The sequence below is a fragment of the Phascolarctos cinereus genome, unplaced genomic scaffold (genome assembly GCF_003287225.1).
Source record: "Phascolarctos cinereus isolate Bilbo 61053 unplaced genomic scaffold, phaCin_HiC Scaffold_4;HRSCAF=312, whole genome shotgun sequence".
NCBI lineage: Eukaryota > Metazoa > Chordata > Mammalia > Diprotodontia > Phascolarctidae > Phascolarctos > Phascolarctos cinereus.
Genome location: NW_027555847.1, coordinates 294127410 through 294144296, shown reverse-complemented (window position 1 = coordinate 294144296; position 16887 = coordinate 294127410). Strand labels below are relative to the sequence as shown.

The window sequence follows — 16887 nt, the reverse complement described above, 5'->3', positions numbered from 1 at the left end:
GCTTAGGATTTAGCAAATGTCTCTATTCTTTCTTTCATTCTTTCTTTCATTGTGGAATTATTTAAACTCACAGGAGTTTTATTCTAATTTCTCCTGTGCCAATTTCCTAAGTTTTTCTTATTTTAACACTTCTCTGAATTTTATTGAATCTCTATTTCATTGAATCTCTCCTGATCAGATTCCATGATTAATAAAACAGTTCTTAAAATTCAGATTACACCTTTAAAATCAATCTAGTCATTGTAAAGTATCCTTTATGAAAAAAAAAGTACCCTTTATGGAGTAATTGAGCTGTCAATTTTGTTTTCATTGGACTTTATGAAGTTTGCTGGTATCTTAAAAGCTCGTTAAAATACTTCATAAAATTTTTCAAATCATAATTTTGGAATTTTCCAGTAGAGAATAAACAAATTTAGTCTGTATATATTTATTTTTTCTGTCGTTCATCTCTGCAACCTTCAGTGTGGCCAGTATTAGAAGTAGAGAAAAGAGAGATTTGTCTTTTCTGAACACTTTTTGAAGTTTTACTTTTTTTTTTTTACAGTCTTTTCTCCTTGGTTTATTAGACCACAGGAAATAAACGTAGAACAAAACAAATGCTTGGAAGCACCTCCAGCATGGATTAGCACAAAGCACAGATGAGATAGCACAGATTTCCCATTCTCTTAAACATTTTCCCAATAGTATAAGGTCCCTTTCTATATGAAGCAAGGAACCCACCAGTCCTAAACTTAATTTTATCATTCACAAAATGGACACACATGGAACACATAACAAGACTTGGCACATTATTAAATCAGGCCTGAACTTCTCCTAAATTTTCTCTAGGAGATTTTGAAGTCATGATCTTACCTGTCTCCTCTATTAAGTATACAACTTATGACAGTTCTGTGCTGGAGTCTTGCTGTCAGCTTAAGATTAATTCTTCTCTTTACTGTTTGTGTTCATGTTTTTATAATCTTATCAATAAGAAAATGTAATTTAGTAGCAATATAAAATTGCTTTAGGCTAATTTGCCAATTGGGTTCACCTATTGAGTGTGTGTGTGTGTGTGTGTGTGTGTGTGTGTGTGTGTGTGTGTGTGTGTGTGTTTTAAGACAGATACAATTTATCAAAATTTCCCTTACTGTTCTCTTTTTTTAAAATTTATTTAGAACAAGTCCCTAATACAGAATTATACTTCTAGGTTCTCTACTAAGTCACATAAGAAACTTTTTTTTAAAGAGAAATGCCTATTTGGCTTAAAGGGTATTTTTCTGATTTTTTTTTTCCCAAAGAAAGGAGCTTAATCTTTTAATCAAACTAAAAATAAATCAAAGTAATCAATACTAGTCGATTTCCTTTTCAGGGGTCAGCCTAAGACTTGGAGGCAGAGGATGGAGTAGCTGCCAAGAGGCCAGTGTCACTGAGTCGCAGAGCCCTTGGCAGAGAATAAGTTGTAGGAAGACTGAAAAGGTAGGAAGGGGTTAAGTTATGAAAGGTTTTAAAAGTGGATTTTTTTATTTGATCCTGGAGGTAATAGGGAACCACTGGGGTTTATTGAACAGGGGATGATATGGTCAGATCTGAGCTTTAAGAAATCACTCTGGCAGCTGAGTGGAGACCGGATTAGAGTCAGTTACAGAGGTAATCAGTAACATAGCTGGTACTAGAACTCGGTCCTCTGAAAGGTAAAATTAAAGCTCGTTAGCACTGGACTGGGTTAATTATGCATCCAGAAACACAACACATAGGAGTAATACAGTGGAAAAGCCATTAAAGGAATCCAAAGGAGTAGATTTGAGGCCTGATTTGAATAATTATCATTTGCATGCCTTCAGAATTCTTGGAACTTTGTGAGAGCCTCAGCTTCAATATTTATAAATTGAGTTTGGGTTGTTATGTTGTTGGATCATTACAGTATGATAAAGTATCAGATTGGGCCCTAGCCTGTCTCAGAGACGTGAGGCAAGGAGACCAACCAAAGCACTGTTGAAGTGATCCAGGTGTCATGTGAGGAGAGCTTATACTTGGATGGGGGCAGTGTGATAGGAGAGAAGGGGGCACATAAAGGTAGAAATGACAGGACCTGACAGCTGATTGGTGTGGAGGGGCAGGAGTCAGGGGTAAGAGAGACTGAGCAGTAGAGGGTGATGCTAGCTTGGGAGCCTTGGTGCCAGGGAGGATGTGGTACTCTCGAAAGTAAGAGGGAAGTTAGAAAGAGGGGGAGGGTTTTTGGGGGCGTTGAGTTCAATTTTGGACATGTTGAATTTAAGGTGCCTGTGGGACACTCAATTTGAGATGTCTGATAGGAAGTTGGAGGTGCAAGTCTGGATTCAGGAGAGAAATTAGGGCTGGACAAGAAAATCTGAGAGTCATCTAGGTAGAGATGATCATTGAAACCATAGGGATTATGCAGTTAGATTGGCTATGTTATTCTCGATTATAAGCCTATATCTCTTGCTTTTGGCCCCACATATTCTATGATTTTTGTTTCTTTGTGGTTATGGCTACTAAATTTTTTTGAGCCTAACTGTGGTTCCTCAGTACTTGAACTCAATTGAATTCTTTCATTCTAGCTGCTTGACAGTATTTTTCTTCCACCTACAAGGTCTATATTTTGTTCCTGGGAGTTTCTTTGCAGAAGGTAACTGATGGATTCTTTCTTTCTACTTTGCCCTCTAGTTCTAAGAGATCTTGGCAATTTTCTTTTAAAATTTCTTGAAATATTGTGTCTAACCTTTTTATTTGGTTATAGTTTTCAGGTATTCCAATATTTCTTAAATTGTCTGTCCTTGATTTGTTTTATAGGTCGTTTGTTTTCTAAGTGACATATTTTACATTTTCTTCTATTTTTTCAATCTTTTGTCATTTCTTAATGCACACTAACATTCCATTACATTCATATAGCATATTTTGGTTAGCCATTCTTCAATTGTAGACATATACTTTGATTCTCATTCCTGTCAATTGGGGAAAAAAAACCCTGCTATAAATATATTTGTGTATATGGAAACTTTCTGTCTTTAACCTTTAGTCTATTATCAATGGATCAACAAGTCTTTTATCAAGCACTTGCTATGTGCCAGGCACTCTGCTAGGCTCAGGGGATACAAATATAAAGAATGAATAGTGAGCTTGCATTTTAATGAAGGAAAAACCGGTGTTATATAAAAACACATAAATTTAATAAATATAGTCTCAGATGCATCAGATAGCTTAGGAAGGATTAAGGCTGAGGAATAAAACCTCAAATTTGGCAGTTAAGAGATCCTTGTAACTTTGGAAAGACAATTTTAGTTGAGTGATGAGATGAGAAGTCATATTTCACAGGATTGAGGTGTGAAAGGAGACAAATTGGAAGAAATGCATCCAGACAGCTTTTTCAAGAAATTTCAGAAAGGAAAGGAAAATATAATAGTTTGAGGGCACATTAGGGTCTAATGAAGGATTTTTTAAGGACAGGGGAAGATTTTAATAATAATTTAAATTTTTTCCCTGGAATTGGAAACAGACCCAGTGACCTATAGTTTGCAAATTCCATTCTACAGCCTCCTACCTTCTTTCTTTAAAAATGTTTTTCAGTGGGGCAGCTAGGTGGCCCAGTGGCTAGAGCACTGGCCCTGAAGTCAGGAGGACCTGAGTTCAAATGCGACCTCAGACCAAACACTTCTTACTTACTAGCTGTGTGACCATGGGCAAGTCACTTAACCACAATTGCCTAAAAATAAAAAATAATATTTTTCAGGAAAATTTCTTATAAGTAGAAAAATAATTCATTTCATTGAGACAAATGTTTTGCCCCAAAATTAATATTCATTTATGCTGTGTTTATATAATTTATTTTTTAATTAAAAAAAACAAACAAACCAAGAACAAACAGAACAATAGAGACAAATAATGAAAACAATATAGATGATATCACATCAAACAAATTGCCATTCTTTGTAAAAGTAAGACAACAAAATGAGAAAACATACAAAGTAATTTTAGCACATCTGTGTAAGAGGAGTGAAGCCACAGATTATCACTACTATGCAGCAGCAAACTATGGGTATTCTGAGAACAGAACTTAATGTAAGAAGGGTCACCCACAGAAAGGTGGCTTTTATTTTGTGGTATTCAGCTACACACAAGATCCATCCTCATAAATGCAAAGAAATGCTTTTCAAGCCAAAAGAGGGATAGTAAGTGAAACTCCTTATAAATTCAAATTCTTGTAATCTGAACTTGTCCTATCTTGGGATGTGATTGTATTCTGTTTTTGTGAAAATTGAGACCTTTGGCCTTCTTTTGTTTTTCAGTTTCTCTCCTGTTCTCCATGATACCACTGAGTGACCCAGCAATTACATGTGTAAATTCTTTAATACCTGATGATTTAGTTCATTTGGACCATGGGACTTGAACTCATTAAGGGTTACTAGGTGTAGTTTTATCAAATTCTTAATTATCTTGAATATCATATATCTATTAGTTATTCTAAATTTATCCTTTCCAATCCAGAGTTTCTCTTTTGCAAAAAGAAAATGGAACTGAAATAATAGTTGAGCAATTTTTTCTATTCCCTGTGTTCCTTTTCTTCCCCACTAAGAGGAACAATTCTATCCATTTTTTAAATCCTCTTTTCCCCCCCCTAATACTACTATTTGTTATCCTTAATTTTCCAGGACAACTTCAGCACATTCTGAATTTTAACATTCTTGACACTGTTTTTTACAGGACTGTGGCAGCTGCATGGTTGAGCAATGCTAGCTTTTGTGCAGAGTAGTAAAGGATGGAGTTATTTTCCAATCAATCACTAATCAAGCTTTTACCAAGCACCTGTTTGGAGATTTGGAAGCAGAAATATATACAGCTTTATTTAGGAATTTGGCTATGAAAGCAAGGAGAATTATAGTACCATAGCTTGAGTGGGTCAGGTGAAGAAAGAGAGAGACAGAGAATGTGTTTAAATGTGGTAGAGATTTCAGCATGTTTGTAGGCAGAAGGGAATTTGACAATTAGGAAGAGAGAAGAGTTGATCAAAGGGAATGGAGAGTAGGGGATGGAATCAAGGGATTGGCATTGGTAAAGACTATACCCCTTCATTCTTTGAGACTTCAAGTCAAGAAGGAAAGGACACTGTTGTCCATCTGCTCACCTTTGCACTGGCTGTTCTTCATGCCTGGCATGTACTCCTCACTTTTCAATTAGAGAATCTGTCTTCTTTCAAGACACAACTGAAGCACCATCTTCTATATGGAACTTTTCCTAATCCCCCAACTGCTAGTGCTCTCCTTCTCAAACTACCTTTTATGTAACTATTTTGTCTGCGTGTCTAATTATTCTCTTTATATTATTCATAATATACATACTATATATCTTTTACCTCCCCTATTATACTATAAGTTCCTTGAGAGTAAAATTTATTAGATTCTTTATGTTTGTATCCCTGGCATCTAACGTAGTGCCTGACTGTGGTAGGAGCAATATCGTAACTCTTTCCTCTATGCAGGTTAGGCCAATTTTTCCCTTAAGGTACTGAGACCAACCTTAAGGTTTAGTTAGCTCAAAGGCCTGAAGGCTCAGACTGGTGACATCATTTCCAGATTGCTTGAGAACAAAACAGCAGCCCCAAGCTGCTCCAGGCCTATGGTGTGATGGCTGGCTACTGGATCATGACAGGCGAGTAGCTTTATTCAGCTGAATCAACCTGAGGAGTCCTCAATGTCCATCTTTGTTGATTGTCTTTCTTCTGCCATAACTAAGTGAATCTTTTTTTGTTAAGACCATATTAAACTGTGAATGGACTGGCCTGGCCACAACACTCGCATTATAAAAAGTGTTTTAATAAGTTGTTGATTGATTGATTTGAATTTCATACCAATGAATAAGGCCTAATCCTTTTGGACATAGTTAAGGGGAATGACTTTGCATAAAAAATATTACCTTTGAATGTAGAAGTATAAAATAAGTATAATTAAATTGATTTTTCTCCCAATTATTGACATTAGCAGATATTTATTATTAAGCTTTGACATTTATGCATTTCTTGATGTATGCTATGTCAACTGAAATCATAGTAATTATTCCCATAAGTAAAGCATACATATTGTCAATATAAGTATGTTTTCACTTAAAAGAACTCCTAAAGAGTAGAACAATTAGTGGTTTGGTTATTTGTTTTAGTCAGAGGGGTAAAAGAAGAAACGGCAATTTGTAAAATAGTGATTTTTCCACTATTTCCAATATTAGGATGGATCTTGGGTCTCATTGAAGTGGGGACTCTCTCCAGAAGATTGCAGTCCATATGTTCTTGCCCATCCTGTGCTACTGGGATGCATGTCCATCCATAGGTTTACTGCAGGGAGTCTACCCAATGGTCTGTTCACCTTCTTTGTGTTCTTTTGAAATTAGAAAATAGTACTAATGGAATACATAGTCTGTCCATCAATTTTCCTTTATTCCCTGATGTATTACAAGCAAAATTCTTTTTTGGATTGCACATTTCTTTGATGACAACTTTTATGCCTCTTCTTTTCTATAATTCCTTGATTGATATGAATTACAGATTAAAAACTCAAGTTCTTCAAAGATTGTAGTGTTCCAAGACTTATTGCCATATGACATTCCTTGTAAGATACTGGTCTTAAAACAATGGGCTTTTATTTCTAGGAGAAACTTGGGGTTATTAAAATGCTTTTCTGATTTTTTTTTTTGTGAGGCAATTGGGGTTAAGTGACCTGCCCAGAGTAACACAGCTAGTGAGTGTTATGTGTCTGAGGCCGAATTTGAACTCAGTTCCTCCTGTCTCCAGAGATGGTGCTCTATCCACTGTGCCACCTAGCTAACCCATGCTATTCTAATTTCTCAAAGACATTTTATCTTGCTCTCTTTTGTTCATTTCTAGACCCAACTCATTGATCATTTGTAGTGTCCAAAATGGACACACTTTATTAGTTGTCTAACTGCTTATTATAATCTGGAAAATCATCGCTTTTCATCCATTTAGTTTAATACTGTGGAAGAAAAATACTCTACCATGCATTTGGGGCACAAGCTTGCCAGAAACAGATTTATTAATTATAATAATTCTAATTCTTTGCCTCTCTACTTAGAAATCCAGAGAAACAGAAATCTATCCTGCCTTTGAAAATCTAACTTACACACAAGCCATTTTGAAGTTATAATTTATAGTATTACCAAGCAAAAGCTAAAATTCCACAGTAAAATAAAGCAGTAACAGAAAGTGACAGTTGGATTCATCAGAACGGCTACTCAAGTTTTTATATAAGAAAGAGAATCGTTTCCCTGAAAATATTCAATCTCTCTTTACCTGCCTTCTTCAAGGATTCATCTTTGAGCCCAGTCAAAGGTAAACTCAAGAAATACTCCTTTTAAAAAAATTGTTTTAAATTTTTTAGTTTTAAATCTTCCCTTTTAAATGTCCCTCCTCCTCCCCCATCTATTGAGAAGGCAAACAATATGATATCAATTAAATACACGTGAAATCAGGCAGAACATCTTTCCACATCACCCAGTGTTGCAAAAGAAAACACATATGAAACAGGAAAAATAAAGAAAGTTTAAAAGTACCTTTATTCTGCACTCAGAGTTTATCAGTTCTCTCTCTGGAAATAGTATTTTTCATCATGGATTCTTTGGAATTGTCTTGGATCATTGATCAGAGGAAGTAAGTCTTCCACAGTTGATCATCGTTACGATCTTGCTGTTACTATGTACGATGTTTGCCTACTTCTGCTCATTCAGTTCATATAAGTCTGACCAGGTTTTTCCGAAACCATCCTACTCATCATTTCTTATAGCACCATAGTGTTCCATCACAGTCATATACCGTAACTTGTTCAGCCATTCCCCAGTTAATTGGCATTTCTTCAATTTCCAATCCTTTGCTACCACAAAAAGAACTGCTATAAATATTTTTATATAAATGTGTCCTTTTACCTTTTCTTTGATGTCTTTGGAATACAGACCTAGTAATGGTATTGTTGGTTCAAAGGACATGCAGAGTTTTATAGTTCTTTAGTCATAGTTCCAAATTGTTCTCCAGAATGGCTGGACCAGTTCCTAACTTCAGCAACAGTGCATTAGTGTCTGAAATTTTCCACATCCAACATTTGTGCTTTTCCTTTTAATTTGCCTTTTTCTAATTGGTAGTGATATAGAACATTTTTTCGTGTGACTATTGATACTTTTGATGTCTTCTGAAAACTGCCTGTTCATAACCTTTGACAATTTATCAATTGGGAAATGGCTCATATTTATATGAATTTAGCTCAGTTCCCTATGTATTTGAAAAAATGAGGCCTTTATCAAAGAAATTTGCTGTAAATTTTCCCCAGTTTCCTGTTTTCCTTCTAATTTTGGCTTGCATTAGTTTTATAGGGAAAAAATTTAATTTCATAGAGTAAAATTATCCACTTTACTTCCCATGAGCCTTTCTATCTCTTATTTGATCATAAACTCTTCCCTTATATATCTGCGAGGTACATTTTTCCATGCTCCTCCAATTTACTTGGGATATCACCCTTTGTGTATAATCATTTATGCACTTTTACCTTATCTTGGTATATGGTATGAGATGTGGATCTCTATCCAGTTTCTGCCAAACTGCTTTCCAGTTTTCCCAGCAATTTTTATCAGATGTTGAATTCTTACCCCAAAAGCTTGGATCTTTGTGTTTATCAAACACTAAAATGCTATGGCCATTTACTACTGTGTGTTGTGTACCTAATCTTGTAACACTGATCCACCATTCTATTTCTTAGCCAGTTCCAGATTTTTTTCATGGTTACTGTTTTGTAATATAGTTGGAAATCTAGAACTTCTAGGGCTCCTTCCTTCACATTTTTTTTTCGTTGATTTCCTTGATATTCTTGATCTTTTGTTCTTCTAGATGAAATTTATTGATTTTTTTCTAGCTCTATAAACTAATTTTTTTAAGTTTGATTGATTTGGCACTGAATAAGTAAATTAATTTATGTCAGATTGTCATTTTTATTGTATTGGTTCAGCCTGCCCATGAACAATTAATATTTCTCCAGTTGTTTGTTTAGGTCTATCTTTATTTGTTTCATGATGGCCTGCTTGAATAGGTTCTGGATAATGGACTATACTTTTGTACTTTCCCAGTCACCAACAGAGTAAAGCAAGACTGTGTGCTTGCTCTCATGCTTTTTATAAAAAGTATGATGTTTTCAATGATGTTATCAGATGCCTTCAACAAGAATAAAGAACAGCATCAAGGTCAGCCACTGCATTGATGATAAATTATTTAACTTAAAAAGACTACAAACCAATACTAAAAGTGGAAGGAGAGATGGTGTATGACTTTTTGCATGCAGATGATTGTGCAGTTAATGTAGCCTCTGAGGCTAAGATACAACAGAGTATGAATCAGTTTTCTGCTACTTGTATTAATTTTGGCCTGACAATTAGCACCAAGAAAACAGAGGTTCTCCACCAGCCAGCATTGCACCCTCCATATGTAGAACTATCAGTTAAAGCAAATGAAAAAATTTGAATGCTGTGGAAAAGTTCATTTACTTTGGTAGTATGCTTTCCAGGGGTCCATGCGTTGCCAGAGCTAGCTCATTGTTTGGAAGGCTTCAAAGGGAAATGTGAGAGAAAAGACTGCCTACCATACTGAAGGTCTTCAGAACTGTTGCTCTGACTTCATTGTTGTGTGCCTGTGAATCCAAAGGGCTGGTTATATTGTTTGAATGCCAGGTGTACATTTGCCTAAAAGACTGTTCTACAGAAAACTTCTACAAGTCAAGTGTTCACATGGAGATCAGAAGTGATACAAGGACACTCAAGGTCTCTCGAAAGATCTTTGGAATCAATTGTGAGACATGGGAGACATTGGCACAGGGACCTCTCAACATAGTGTGCTCAGATGAAGGAAGATGCTGTGCTCTGTGAAGAAAGAAGAATTGCAGTAGCTCAAAAGAAATGTGAGATGTGCAGATTTAGAGTCATCTATACTCTAAATGTTCATATGGACTATTTATGCCCAACCCATGGTACAGCGTTCTGAACTTGTGTTAGTCTGATGTATTTTATATTGTCTTCGGTTATTTTAAATGAAATTTCTCTTTCTGTCTCTTCCTGCTGGGTTTTGTTGGTAGTCTGTAGAAATGTTGGTGATTTATATGGATATGTTTTATATCTTGCAACTTTGCTAAAGTTGTTAATTGTTTCAGCTTAATTTTTAGTTGATTGTCTAGAGTTCTCTGAGTATATATACCATCACATCTTCAGCAAAGAGTGATACTTTTGTTTCCACATTGCCTATTTTTATTCCTTCACTTTCTTTTTCTTGTCTCATTGCTGAGCATTATGCATATTATTGAATAATAGTGGTGATAATGGGCATCCTTGTTTCATCCCTGATCTTGTTGGGATGGCTTCAAGTTTGTTCCATACATATATATATATATATATTTATATTTATATTCTTGGTTGGAGGTAGATACTACTTATCATTTTAAGAAAAGTTTTATTCCTATGCTTTCTAATGTTTTTAAAAAGAGTAGTTGTATTTTGTCAAGAGCTTTTTCTGTGTCTATTGATTTAATCATGCGATTTTTGTTATTGCTATGGTCAATTATGCTTATAGTTTTCCTGATATTGATATATTTGATGCAGTGATATTATTAATATATAATATCTGCCCTATATTCCTGATATAAATCTCATCTGATTGTTGTATATGATCTTTTTGCTAGTTTTTTTAATTAAAATTTTTGCATCAATATTCATTAAGGAAAGGTCAATATTTTTCTTGCTCTGTTTTTGCTGTCCCTGGTTTAAGTTTCAACACCATATTTGTGTCATGTAAAAATTTGTTTACCTGTTTTTTCAGATAGTTTATATAGTATTGAGATTCATTGTTCCTTGAATGTTTGATAAGGAATTACTTCTAAATTCTAGGAGTTTTCATTTTGGAATCTCTTGAGCAGTGATCAGCGGATTCTTTCAGTTTCTATTTTGCCTTCTGGTTTGAGGATATTGGGGCAGTTTTCCTTGATAATTTTTCAAAATATGATGTCTATGCTTCTTTTTTTTTAATCATGGCTTTCGGGTAGTCCAATAATTCTTAAATCATGTCTCCTTAATCTGTTTTCCAAGTCAGTTGTTTTTATGATGAGATATTTCATTCTAGTTCTGTTTCTTCTAATTTTTCATTCTCTTGATTTTGATTATTTTTTGACATCTCATGCAGTCATTAGCTTCCACTTACCCATTTCTGGTTTTTAAAGAATTATTTTCTTCAATGAACTTCTATACTTCTTTTTCCATTTGGCTAATTCTGTTTTTTAAGGTGTTATTTTCTTTCGTATTTTTTGTGCTTCTTTTTACCTAGCTGGTAATTTCAGCATTTTCTTATGATGCTCCCATTTCTTTACCTAATTTTTCTTTTACTACTCTTACTTAATTTTGAAAAATCATTTTTGAGCTCTTCCAGGAATTCTTGTTGGGCTTTTGTCCAGTTCACATTTTTCTTGGAGTCTTTCCTTGAAGATATTTTGACTTCATTGTCTTCTCAGTTTGTGTCTTGTTCTTCCCCACCTCCATAGTAAATTTTTATAATCAGTTTCTTTTTTTTGTTGTTTACACATTTTTCTCATCCTGTTTCTTGATTTTGAACTTTATATTAAAGTTAGACTCTGATCAGGGCATGTGGCAGGGAATCAGCACTGTCTCAAGCTTTAAGCTTTTCCCACACTGCTGTTTTCAAAGCTAGTTCTGGGGATTTTGAAGTTTTCAGTGCTTCCAAGGTGATATGATCTAGGGAGAGTTGTAGTCACTATTCCCCTGGTCTTTGCTCTGGTGCTTGCCCAGAAAGGGTCCTTGTTTCCTTGAGATTGCTCTTAAGAGATACTTCTGTTAATAGAATTAATCAGAATTCTTTCTCTTAGTTTTGTTCTTACCTAATCTAGTTAAGGCCTGATGAAATAGGGCTTCTGTGTAAAATGAATTAATCAAGCACTGGACTTCTCTGTCTTTGGTTCGTTCTTCTCTTCTGGGAGAAAAGAGTTCTTCACTGAAGGTTGACTTGGTTTTAAGGTTGGGTTAGGCTTTTGAAAAGAAGTTCAAAAGGATTTCAGACTAGACCTCTGATTAAGTACTGATAAGGTTCTTTATTTAGGTTGAATCCAGGATTTTAGCATAAGTACTAGACTAATATTATTTTGAATATAAAGGGGGGGGAGAGAATAAGCATTTATTAAGTGTCTACTATTTTACAAACATTATCTCAAGTGATCTTCACAACCACCCTTACCTTCATTTTATGATTGAAGAAAAGGATGCAAATAGATTAAGTGATTTGATCAGGGTCATACAGCTAGTAAGTGTCTGAGGCTAGATTTGAACTCAGGTCTTCCTGACTTCAGGCCCTCTTTCCACTGTGCCACCTTTCTGGAGAACAAAGGAGGCTAAGGGTGTTCTAGTACGTTTCTACAGTAGTTAAGCCAGACTCTTTAGAATGGCTATGAATTAGAGGCTTTCCGGTGTTCCAGGACATGATAGAATTAACACAATGTCATCTACAAAGAGGAATCTGAAGGACTTCACCATCTTTTGGGAATACTTCTTTAACTTGAATTTTTTTATTGTATCTCCTCCATGACAATTTTGAATCCGTTTAACAAGAATATGCATCCCTATGTAGTGCCTCACTTGATATTAATGTCCATAGGGTCATCCAAACAATATCAGCTCTGTCATGACTTTCAAAGGCATATTGCACAATTTTGAAATACATGTGAGAGATAGCTTGCTCTGGAAATAACCTTCCAAGGCATTGTTTTGCCAAATCAAATAATTTTTTTGCCTAATCACATTATTATTTATGTTCAACAAACAAGCATAATGAAGACTTGTATCCTCTTCATCTTTTAATCAATTATGTGATGATAATATGGGGTATGCTGTAAAATATCAGTTGCAAAAGACTTCCTATTATCATCATTATGGATATCCTTCTTAGGAACAAAGATTATTCACATAAAAAGTAGTAAAGTAAGCATGTGACTTAGTAAAGGATCATAGATTAAAAAGCCAGTAGAGACCTCAAGCCATCTAGTCCAAATGCGTCCTGTTACAAATAAGGAAATTGAAACCTAAAAAGGTTAAGTGACTTGTCTGTGGTTATACAGGTAGCAAACATTAAGCATCATGTCTTAACTATTTACCTTACAATAAAATTCAGTTACTTTCATATTTTGTATTGTTTTACTAAGTTCGGCCATAAGAAGAGATATGAGAGTGCTCCCTCCTTCCCTTCTTTGCATAAGTTTAGAACTATGGATATGGATATGGATATATGTGTATGTAGATATAGATAAATAGCTAATGTGCTGATTAGTTTTACTCCCTCTTTTCTCTTTATTTTTTCATTAGAAAAGTTGGTTCTCAGGGTAAGGGTAGGAGTAGGTAGACATTAGGAAATGAAGGATTTGCTGAGTCAAATGATACCAATACAACTTTTTAATATGAGGAAAGTAAAAATCTTTAGATTTTATAAAGGAACATCTTTCATTGTCTAGGTGTATTAGGCTCAGATATTGTTTTAAAAGATTATTTAATTGTCTTTAAAATGTTATTGCATAGTTATGGCAGTTAAATCCTAATACAGACTTCTGGTGATAGATATTATTAGTAATTGTATTAGTAGTGGAAAATTAAGCAAACCAAACAACTGCAGTTCTTTTTATCACTATTGCAAACACATTGCCCTTCCTTGTTATAACTTAGCTTGTCACTTGAAAAAAAATGTTTTGTGTTACCTATATTTGTATCCATCTTCCTGCAAGTGCAGATTAAGGATGGGAGCCATATAATGTGCTGACCACTTGAGGAGGAAGAGCTTAAAGTTTTGGCAAAGGTAAATGACCGGGGAGTTGGAAATAGCACCTTTGCCTGTTATATTTATACACATATGTGAACTATTTGTATAAATTTATACACTAATAATACTAAATTATTTTGAGTTCCTTTAGATGCATATATGTGATAACATGTATATATTTTCCCTAAGAATTTTTAGCAGAAACTAAGTACTCTAGATATATAGTATTTCTTAAAGCTGAAGTTTATAATAAAAGTGTTAACCTCTTTCCCAGAAGTTTTATTTAAACTATAAGAATATTCCCTCACTTTTTGTCAAGTTTTAGTAAAGAGTCTTTAGCTGGGTAGCTTAGTGGATAAAGTTCCAGGCCTGAGTTCAAATTTAAGCTCACATACTTAACTACCTGTGTGACCCTTGGGCAAGTCACTTCACCCTGTTTGCCTCCGTTTCCTCATCTGTAAAATAAGCTGGAGAAGGAAATGGCAAACCACTCCAGTGTTTTTGCCAAGAAAACCCCAAATGGGGTCACAAATAGTGGGGCACAACTGAAATGACTGAACAACTTTTGAATCCCATTCAGAATTGTGGCATATGTTGGAGTATTTGTTGTTGTTGTTGTTGAATCATTTCTTGGCAAAGAGACTGGAGTGGTTTGCCATTTCCTTCTCCAGCTCATTTTACAGATGAGGAAACTGAGGCAAACAGGGTTAAGTGACTTACCCAGGGTCACATGGCTAATAAATGTCTGAGGCCAAATTTGAACTCAGGAAGGTAAGTCTTTCTGACTCAAGGCCTGACACTCTATTCACTGTGCCACCTAGCTGCCCCTCTGCTGGAGTATTACTATTAATAAGCATTTATTGAGCTGTACCACACACTGTGCTAAGCACATAGAATACAAAGAAAAATATAAAATCTCTTAAGCAGCTTACATATAGTAAGTGATTTCAAAATAGTTGCTGACAAATCTGTGTTCACTATTTTTTTCTTTTTAATAAAGGTGGGAAAAGTGAAAATAATGGTGCCAGTGATGCCTTCTGATATTTTCTCAGTGTTTTGTCTTTGTGTATGTATATAAGTATAGATGGAAGATTCTACCCAGAAACGCATAATCCAGATAACAGGATTTAGAGACAAAGAGAAAGAAGATCTAACCAAATTGCTTTTAAAACTAGATTGCATTTTTATTAAGAGTAAGGTAAGTAGAAACCACATTTTTACTTTTAAAATATTGAGTTCCAGAGATGAGTGAGAAGTAGCAAAATAAGTACTTGGTTAAGAATAAAATAAATGTAGCATATTATAAATGATCTAGTATGAAGGCTTAAGAAAGAAGTTTCCTTAAGTAATATTTTTCTTTTTTGTTTTTTAGCAATACAGAAATTGCACACATCTCATAGCAAAGCATGCTTGTAAAAGTGAAAAATATTTAGCAGCTTGTGCAGCAGGTAACTTTACTTAAACATTTTTTGAAAGTTAAAAGAAAATAATAGAGAGAGAATAGTTTATTATAAACTTTAACCATCAAAAACGATCATCCACCTCATGTAGAAACATCTCTAGTCTGAAGGCCTGAATATGTTGACTCATGCAGTTTTGGACATCCACTGGGTCTGAAGGGCTCCAACTACAAATGGGTAGGGCTTTTTATCTCCTTAGGTGTCAACAATAGCAGATGCCACCAGGAAGGTTCATCAGAGGAGGTGCAGCTTAACCTCCTGAGCCAGTCAAGTCATGGGGACTTCTCTGTAGCCTTTCAGGGAAAATCTAGCTTAACCCTTGGAGGGGAGGAGGAATTATGGAAGGTAGCGGTCCTATTGCATTTGTAGAATGAGTACTCTGCAAAATTGTCTCTATCTCTTTGACTATTATATTTTTATTCTTTTACATTAATTTCTAACATTTCGGTTATCCTAAATTTATGACATCTCTCTTTCAAATTTATTACTTTATCCTGCATATATCACTTGTTTTTTTTGAGTTATCTTACTATCTGAACTTTCAGTTTTTTAAAATTTTTGTCTATTGATATGTATTCAACTGTACTCATCTCTTGTCTTTTTGTAGCTTCCACAGACACTTTCAGTTCTTCTGTTGCTGCTTTGTAATTTGTTTTTGTTGTCTTTTCCCATGCTTTTATTTGCTGAGTGTGAATGTTTTATTAATTTCTTTGCTGTGAGTATTATTCTATCCATCTTGCCCTTCACTATTTCATGTATTTTGTTTTTGGTGTTATTCGTTGTGTTTTTGAAATAATTTGTCCAGTGACTCTTTTGTGGTGTAGAATTTATCATTTCAGCCTTTGATTTGTTTATTGTTATACAAGTTTTGATTGTTTTTATTTTTCTGAGAATTTGTATTATAGCTTCTTTGTTTTTTGTTTTTTCCTGATATTTTAGGTGAGAAGTTATAGATTGTGACTGGGCTGATGTCTGTTCCTTGCCCTCTTTTCAGAAAGTGTCTCATTTTCAGAGACATTTCTCTTTCTCTAAAGAAATGGTGGAGTCTTTAAGTTTAGTTTTGTGCCTTTTTTCTCCCACCTGGAGAACATGATCTGGCCTGGTCCACTTCCCCCAGTCTCAGACAAAGAGAAATATTATTGATAATCTGCAGAAGCTGCTCTTTGTACTGTTAGGCAAGCACCATGTTCATGCTTTTCTTCACCTATCCCCCGCCATTTTTCTGCTGGCTGTTTGTTTGGTATTGTTTATACATCTCCAAATGTTAGAATAGTTGCATTGTGTCTTCATATAGACAATTTTAGAAAAAAAATCATTTGACCTAGACTTGAATACTGAAGTATTTTTGAACAAAAAAAGATGTACATGTAAATAATTTTTAAAAATAATATTCATGGCATTTATAACTTATGTTTTTGTCAAAATTCAGCTACAATCAAGCACTTTTAAAAATTTCATCCTAACATATTTGTTGCATTTGTTCATAGTGGGATGTCATGAAATTCCTAGTACTAAGTTGCTTGCTTAAAAATTTTTACCTGTATGAGCTTATATGTTCCTTCTAATATATATATATATATATGTGTATAT

At 34.6% G+C, this 16887-nt stretch overlaps 1 protein-coding gene across 7 annotated transcripts in view; it reads left to right on the top strand.

Annotated features, from left to right (window-relative positions):
- Positions 1 to 16887, top strand: part of SLF1 (SMC5/6 complex localization factor 1) — a 91081-nt gene that overhangs the window by 9266 nt on the left and 64928 nt on the right. Inside the window, exons 1-4 of one of the 7 annotated variants that reach the window (XM_021008640.2) lie at positions 1273 to 1455; positions 13808 to 13873; positions 14922 to 15035; positions 15210 to 15285. In XM_021008640.2, the coding sequence (XP_020864299.1) occupies positions 14922 to 15035; positions 15210 to 15285 (190 nt within the window). In that variant the 5' untranslated portion in view covers positions 1273 to 1455; positions 13808 to 13873. Of the gene's footprint in view, positions 1 to 1272; positions 1456 to 11284; positions 15036 to 15209; positions 15286 to 16887 lie in introns of those variants that run through there. The other 6 variants (XM_078153128.1, XM_021008655.2, XM_021008654.2 and 3 more) reach the window with 6 other exon arrangements.